At 27.3% G+C, this 8,763-nt stretch overlaps 1 protein-coding gene across 1 annotated transcript; it reads right to left on the bottom strand.

Moving 5' to 3' along the window:
- Positions 1-234: 234 nt before the first annotated feature.
- Positions 235-4,452, bottom strand: LOC145843055 (follicle-stimulating hormone receptor-like). Its single transcript, XM_082950522.1, has 7 exons — positions 4,400-4,452; positions 4,080-4,172; positions 3,720-3,962; positions 2,998-3,472; positions 1,158-1,353; positions 709-811; positions 235-481 (listed from the first exon to the last, which is right to left on the bottom strand). Exons 1-7 carry the CDS (start codon positions 4,450-4,452, stop codon positions 235-237), a joined length of 1,410 nt encoding a protein of 469 aa, XP_082806648.1.
- Positions 4,453-8,763: the final 4,311 nt, after the last annotated feature.

Below are 8,763 nucleotides of genomic sequence, written 5' to 3'. Positions count from 1 at the left end.
TTATGCTATTAGTTATATATAATAAATTTTCAATTTTATTTAACAAAACAATGTTTCACTCGTTTTAAGACGAGTTCTTCAGTTGTTTAAAATGTAATCAAATTTAACACTGTTTAATAAAATTTAATTGCCACCTTTAAAGAATAAAGTACGCTATTAGTTATATATACAGAAAAATTTGTTAGTTTTTATTTGCTAAGCTTTATAAGCGGTGTTTACATGAAACTCATCGACTTACTTGGTCAAAATAGCGTACAAAAAAGGGTTGCAGCAGGAATTCAGCGGGTACAAAACGACCAGAAGCACTTTGACGGTTGTGATGTCAACCAGGGGTTTGTACAAAAACGCCGATGTCGTCAGGATGCAAATGGGGAAGAAGCTGATGAAGTTCGAAAAGACCAAAACCGACATTCTCTTGGCGATGCGGGAGTCTTCGTTGTGCCAAAAGCTTATTCTCGTTGATTTTTTACTCTTCTTTGAGCTGTTGATAAGTGTTGTGAAACTTTAAAAGGTTTGAATATTTTGTTTAACGTTTTTTTTTTACTTTAATACATAAAAGTTAAATTTGTTGAATTATGCCAAGTTACTATAAATAGGCTATTGTATAGTGTTGCCGTAGTTTATACAATTAGTTATTTAAAAATTAATTAAAACAGTAGTGAAAAAAGCTAATAAAACATAAAAAACTTATATTAATAATAAACTAACTGTTTGTTAATCTGCAAACTTTTCCACATCGAATAGTAACACAAAACAACAGTTGTGAAGGCTGTTATGTAAAAAACTAGCACAGCTCCTATGTAGAGTTGATCTGTTGCATATTAAAAATCACTACAAAAATAAAGTGGAATATAAAATTGAAAGTTAGTATATGATAACTAAATATAATCTTATTTATTTGAAGTTAAAAAATTGAAAATACAATCTTAACAAGTGCCTAAAAAGTTGTAAATTTTTCAAATGCATATAACATGTTTAAAACACAAATGTTTTTGGAAAACATTTTAATCTTAATCAAATTAGTTTATCACCAAGTAACTCAATACTTTGTACTTAACAACTTTTATTTAATTGAATCTGGAAGAGCAATTAAACTGTCTAGCTTACATAAAGCAACTTAATTTGGCCTAAAGTCTCTTTTAAACGTTCAAAATAACCCGACAAAGTTTCTACTGCCAAAGGTAAGCAAATTGCAGATTTTCTGTAAGTGTTGATGTTAAACAAAGGTAGTGCCGCCATAACAACTGAAAATATCCACCCAAACAAAATAAGCAGCTTGCACGTCTTCTTACTCATGCGCTTTTCCAGCTGCATCGCGTTTTTGATTGTGTACCTTTTGACATTTAAGTTTTGCTGTTTGAAAATCAATAAAAATTTGATCACCAAGTATAAAAATTTATTTTGCGCAGAAATATGTAACGTCGTCCGGCTAATTAGTTTAAATTTAATTTTAAGTTTTTATATAAGTGTTTTTTTTTTGTGCTGTATTTAAATCACAGGTGCTTTCTATTTGAGTTTGAACAAACATGAAACCAATTTTAATAAATATAAAACAATTTTTCTAAGTTTTGAAAGAAAACTACTTGAATTTTATTACAATTAAAACTACAGTTTCAAGTAAAAAATTCTTTAAAATCACAATCATTCAAAGGAAAGTTTATTTATTTATAAGTTAACAGTAATAAAATTGCGAATATTTAAAAATTTAGTTTTGTTTTTAAAAATTTGAACAAACACATAAAAGTTACTTAATAGTATGGAAAAGGCTACCGAGACTAAAAAGTTAAGTTGATTAGTCGGCGTTGAATTTGCAAACTAAATAAAAAAAAAAAAATTTAGCTGTCAAACAGCTTCCGAATATTCTAAACGCAACTAGTAGCTAGTTCAAGTTTACTTGTTGATAAAAAACTTGACTTGAATTTAACATAATAAATTCAGCTAAGTTTGTTATCAAAAACACATTTTTTTAAAAACGGCATTAATTTTAGTTTAAACTTATTTAGTAGAAAACAAAAAGTTTGTTACATAAACTTAATAAAAAATAGAGAACTAAATTCAAAATCACGCAGATAGATCATTATCTTTGAAAAGTTCAAAACAAAGATCGAATGAAAATTAAAGTTTTAAAATTTCTTAAATCTTATCTAGTATTTAAAGTTTGTTCACTTCTAATTTATCTATACGGCGTTCTAAGCTAAGGTATTACAAAAGTTTGTATAAAGTTTAAATTTTAAACAAATATGTATTTCCTTACGAGCAAACAACTAATCAAATAAAAAGATAATGTTCTAAAATTGAGATGGTCAATGTACAGTCTGCGACGACATCTTTTAAATAACAAACGAGTGAAAAAAAAAAAAAAACTTTTGCCATAAAAAATTTGAAGTGTGTACTTAATTTGATTTTTAGTGCTTATCAGATGATTGTTTAATTAAAAAAAAAATTTTCTTTAAGTTTTTTATGTAAATATTTTCGCAAGTCGCTTAAGTTTGTAAAATATTTACAAAAAAAACTTAAAAAAGAATCTTTTTTTAATTAAACAATCATCTGATAAGCACTAAAAATCAAATTAAGTACACTTTTCAAATTTGTTATGGCAAAAGTTTTTTTTTTTTCACTAGTTTATTATTTAAAAGATGTCGTCGCAGACTGTACATTGACTATCTCTATTTTAGAACATTAACTTTTTATTTGATTAGTTGTTTGCTCGTAAGGAAATACATCTTTTTAGCAAATTTAACCCGCCAATTAGAAAAGTTGCCAACTATTTTAAACCAATTTAATAGACTTCTTTAAAACTTTAAAACAATTTTATGAAGTTTACTGTATCACAATCTGATGTTTACTAACAACTGCACATAATCAAGCTAATAAACCATTTGAAAAGACTACGACGACCTACAGGCAGCAAGTCCAACAGAAACCACATGTTTTAAATTTATTCATTTCGAAAAAAAGTATCCAATCAAACAATAAACACAAAAAAATCTAACAAACCAACCACCGCTCAATGGATATGAGGCTCAAAGTGTACATGGACATCACCGTTGAAAGCATGGAAATGAACCCTGCCGCGTCGCAACCGCCCATCAACTGCCACCCCACCCAGAACCTGTAGTACTCCTCTGACGTCACAGTGCTCACCAGCGCCAGCAGGAGCAGGTGCGCCCCCATCAGGAAGTCGGCGAGCGACAGGTGCGCGATCAGCAGCCTGTCGACGGAGAAGTCGGCGCGAGAGCTTCTGATGTACGTCACGGCGATGACGACGAAGCACGTCGCGTTTCCGGCGAGAGACAGGACGGACGTGAGCCACGCGGAAACGTTGACCAGCTTGCTGCCCAGCAAATCTTCGCACGGGTTCAGGTCGTCCGGATGAGGCTGGCATTTCATTGGCTCAGAATGGGCCAATGGCGTGCCGTCATCTCGGAAGACGTCGTAGACCAAAGGAGGAAGAACGCTTGCGTCGCTTCTACTGAAATAAACCAATTTTGATAATTTGTTTGAGTTATTTGTTAAAGTATGTTTTTACTTGTTGTAGTCAATGGTGTAACCAATGTCTTCATTTTCAGTGCTCGGTATTTCTAAAACATATGCAAAGAGTGTTTTATTACTGTTGTCTTTTATTCAAAACAAACAAAAAATTACCGTATACTTCTAGACCATCAAACACGTAGTTTTCATCGTCAAAATAACTCTCATGTGTTTGACGTCTGACCAACTTTTTCGCAGGCGTCGCGTTACTTCGTGCGCGGAAATAAACATTTCTTTGCTCCATTCGCTCTTTTTCGGCGCTTTTCAGAGCGCAGCAGTGATACTCGTAAGTCACGTGGGCCTCTCTCAGCGACGGCAGGGAATTTTTGTGGGGAAATTTGATCAGTTTGGGGGAATTTTTTAAGTTCAGCTGTGTGAGCTTTGCAAGACCGGCTACAGGTAGTTCTTGGATGTTTGTGTTTGATAAGTCTCTGTGATAAAGTTAAAATGTTTTGGATAGATTACATGTATTTTTTTTCATTGGCTAAAATCAAGTAGAAAAAAATTGAATGTAAGTTTCTCTGTAAGTTACAAAACTTGCTTCTTACAGTATTCTCAAACCAATATCACAAGCTTCCTCGCAAATGTCTTCAAAAGCTCTTTCTTTAAGAGTTGTCAGCTTCAAGTTGTTTCTTAGAAATCTTAAAAAAAGGTTTATTAAGGAGTTTTAATAAAAAGGTAACTGTTTTTTTGTATCATAAAAACGTAAAATTTTTATGAGATTAATTATTTTTTAAGTTTATGGGCCCGTAATTTTTTTTTGTCCAAATATTTTTTATCAAGGCTATGAAAAGATAAACCAGTTGTTAATAAAAAAAATATATAAACATTTTTGAATTATGTTAACTATGGATAATTAAAAACTTACAATTCTTCAACCTTAGTGCATTCAAATGCAAAGTTTTCAACTGACTCTAACATTCTATTACCGATGATGCTGGTATAAAAAAATAATTTAGATTTATTCAAAAATTTAACAGAATATGCGTAGTATTAACATTTTATTAAATAATATAACAATTTACCTAATTGTATGATGTTTTGCACATCCAAAACTATGGGAATTAATTGTGACTAAATTGTTATTTTGTTCCAAAATTCTATTAACAATAATAAACTTTAAATAACGTTTCAATAAAACATTATTGACGTTTATATTAAAAATAAACTTTATAAAGTATAATATATTTATTAAAACTTTTTTTTTGGATAGCATGTAAGTTTTTCAAGTTATTTAATTATTATAGAAAAATTAATACATTTTATTTACTTGCAAATATTTGTTTAAACAAAATTTTATATTGTTGTAAAGTTTTTTAACTAGTACAGTTTTAAAACTGTTCAACAAAATCATCATTCTTTAAGTATAAATCTTAAAACTAATAAACAATTATCATTTCATTAAAAAGAAAAAATAAAATCAATCAAGTTTTCTGTACACAAAAAGTTGATATTTTAAATACAAATATATTCTAAGTTTTTTTAAATTAACATATGCAAATGGATATTTGTGTTAATTCTTGTTAGTCCTTGTATATTTTGTAGGCCTGTTCTTTTTATTTCTCTGTTAAAATACATACTAAATTTTAAATCTATCTAGTTAAAACTTTAAAGTAAAATGTATTTTAAATAATTTGTTGTCAATAATAGGAATTATTTAACTAAGTAAAAAAATACCTATATAAATTAATTACTTTTTAACTTATTGCATACATGGTTCTTTTTAGAACTTGTTTGATAACATAAGGTAGCAACTAACATTTTTGTTAGTCTGAACAAGTGTGTGAATGCAAATTCTGAAATGCTTTTTAGTTCGGGCAGATTGATAAGCTCACTGTTAAAATAGTTAAATACGTGGAATTATAAATCAAAATAAGTTTTACATTTTTATGCTTAAAACTGTTTTTGTAATAGCTTTCAAAGGTTAGTTGACTTAAACTAAAAAATAACAGTGTTAAAAACTTTAAAGTTATAATTTTATTTTACTAGTTAACACTATTTAACTGTTTTAAAAATAGTTGAATATAATAAGTACAGACAAACATCACTTTAATGTTCTTGAAACCGATAAAACTGAACTGTTTTATGCTTCTAAGAGCTGAATCTGATAATATCGTTCTGTTAAAATATACAGCATTAATGAACCAATAATTTTAATAACTTTTCAAATAGAAAGAGGTGACTATATAGATAAGTTAGACATTTAACCAGTAAAAAAAGTAATGTCAATTGTATTATTTATCCACTGTTGATAATTTAAAATAAAATAAGAAACTACATTTTAAGTAAAAATTCATAAAAGCTTCGATAAAAAAAGGACTGTAACACTATAATAAATTCATGTAAAGTTTTATGTTAAACATTCGAAAAGTATAATCAAGAGTTTTTTTAATTTTAACGCCTATCGAATTAAACTGCTAAAAACAGCCAAGCATATATTTGTATAGGGTAGCTGTCTATATTGCGCGTGCGTACAAAATTGTACGAGTTCACAACATTTGCACGAAGATACTTTAGCATGAGGGGATAAAAATGCACGATGATACTTTTGCACGAGCAGACAATTTTGCACGGAGACAATTTTGCACGGGTTGAATTTTTTTTAATTTATTTATTATTTTTTTATTAAAAAATTTTTTTTTTTTTTTATATAGTTTTTTTTTTAATTTTTAATATCACTGTTACCCCTAACCCTTACCCTCGGTCAGTAAGTTTTTATTTTAATTTATAACTTCTTTTTTTTTTCTTTTCTATTTTTTAATTATTTTTATTTATTTATTTTTTTTACTATCACTGTTACCCTTAACCCTTACCCTCGGTCTGTAGCTTTTTTTTTCAATTAATTTTTTTTTATTATAATTTTTATTAACCATTTTTTTTTTCCATTTTTTTTTTTTTACTATCACTATTACCCCTAACCCTTACCCTCGGAACTTTTGTTTCTTTTTTTTTTTTTCTTTTTTTTCTGTTTCTTTTTTTTTTTTTTTTTGTTATTTTTCTACTCACGTGCAAAAATTTAACTCTTGCATAATTGACCCTGGTCGCAAAATCGTCTTCGTACAATTTTGTCCCCTCATACAGTTTTGTGGCCTCGTGCAAATTTGGCTTTGTGCAAATTTGGCTTCGCGCAATTTTGTACACTCGTGCAGTTTTGTTCTCGTGCAATTTAGTCCCCTCGTGCATTTTTGTCTTCGTGCAATTTAGACCCGTTCCCATTTGTATACAGTGTATGTGATTAAATCTAAAATACAATGTATGATTTACAAAACTCAAACTTACAAACACTCTAAGTTGTCAAATGATGCTTCGTCAAATGTAGTTACATTTATCTCTTCCATCTTTGTATTTACTAATGTTCTATAAGTATTTTAAAAGTATTTTAAAGTAACTAAAAGTATTTTGGTTTATATTTTTTGTTTAAATAAACTGGTACTCAAATAATTTTTTAAGGCTTCAATTTTATAATGAAATTATTTTGTTTATATTTTTTTATCAAAACTGTTATAATATCATTAATGATTCATTAAATGTGTAATAAGTAAAATAATTAAGAATGAAATATAGAAATTGTTTTGATTGTTTTTTAGATTAAAAATGTTCTATTATATGAACCACATGAAAAAAAAAAATTCTCAATTCATAAAAGTTTACTTTTATTTTTAATTAAAATTACGAATATAAAAAGTAGTATAGAACCTAGGAAAATTTATATTATTATTTAATTTTAAGAATTGATTTTGTTTATAAACAACTTCTAGCTTCCTTGATTATCCAAATAAAATCATTATAAGCTTTACTTTATCAATAATTTAAAATTTGGCTTTTATACTAAGGTCAATGTTAATCTGATAAACTCAAAACAATTAAATATACGTATACTTACTTTAACAAAGCTTTAATTGTCTAAATTAAAAAGTTTATAAAAATATAAAAAGGATAATTAATCATTAAGTCTAGAAAGTTGTTATCATGTAATTTAGCTCAAAAGTAAAACTTTAGTTTAAATAAGTTTTGTAAACTAATTATATATTTAGGCTTTTATATAAAAAATTTCAGTCTCTATTTAACTTAAGTCGAAATCACTGTTTCATTCTTTGAATCAAACTCACAACTCGTCAACAAATTCAAATGAATTTTCGTTTAAAGTTAAATTTATAAACTTCAAGTTTACGCATTTGAGCTGCAAAGAAAAGTTTCCATTTACGTCTAAAAAAAAATTTTGTTTTAGTATAATACAAAAAACAGTGCTATATTTAACAACCTTTTAAATTTAATAATAAGCAGTTCAATTTAAGTTGTACAAAATTTTTAAACATATCTATTTTAAATCAAAATATTAAAAAAAGTTTTTTTCAATTAAATTTATTTTTTTAGGCATAAATAAAGTTGTTTACAATAAAATACTTTTATATTGGTGAGCCAGCAATAATACAAAAAAATCTTAAAATTTCGCAGAAGCAACTAAAAAAATTAGGTTACTAAAAGAATATCAAGTAAAGCTTAGCCTAGTAACATCATATTAGGCATTTTATATTAGAACAATTTTATTTTGTTCCAACAAAAAGCAAAACTTGAATTTAAGTTTGAAAAATTTCTATGTAAGATTAAAATAAATTAACTTTAAAGATTAGTCAATCTTATTTTCCCAAAAACTTTATAAGTTTATGGATAAAACTTTATGATTGTTTGTTTGAAATAAAAATGTAGTAACATGTTTAGTATTTAATTATAAAAAAATAAAGTAATTTTAACTGTAAGGTTGTCATTATCTTGGAATCAATTAATGTACAAAGATACCGCGAGACAAGGTGAATTACAAAAATTAAGAAAATGACAGTATACTGAGTACACGACATTTTTAAATGTACTCAATTTTATGCAGTGTCAAACTGATTGCTTTTTGAAATACCTTTTGTGCTGGATCTTAAATTGAGTTTTAGGTTTTTAGAAATAAAAAAGTTTAAAAAAATTCGATATTACTAACGAAATGTTGTTGATAAAAATGGTCGATAAATAATAAAACTAATATTAGTTCACCTAAGTGTTGCTGATAAAAAGTGTTACGTATTATTACTCAACAAAAACACTATTTTCACTTGTAAGTCAACAACTAACCTTTTGATGTGGAACAAACACACGTATTTTTAACCGATTTGTTACAAAACAATGTTGGCTGCGAAGCAAGTTTTTCTTTCAGCTTATCATTTTCATGAACCTAAAAAGTTTTAAATT

This window comes from Thalia democratica, chromosome 8 (genome assembly GCF_965202585.1).
Source record: "Thalia democratica chromosome 8, ktThaDemo2.hap1.1, whole genome shotgun sequence".
NCBI classification, from domain to species: domain Eukaryota; kingdom Metazoa; phylum Chordata; class Thaliacea; order Salpida; family Salpidae; genus Thalia; species Thalia democratica.
Note: the sequence above shows the minus strand (reverse complement) of the source record. Positions and strands in the feature narration are given on the sequence as shown.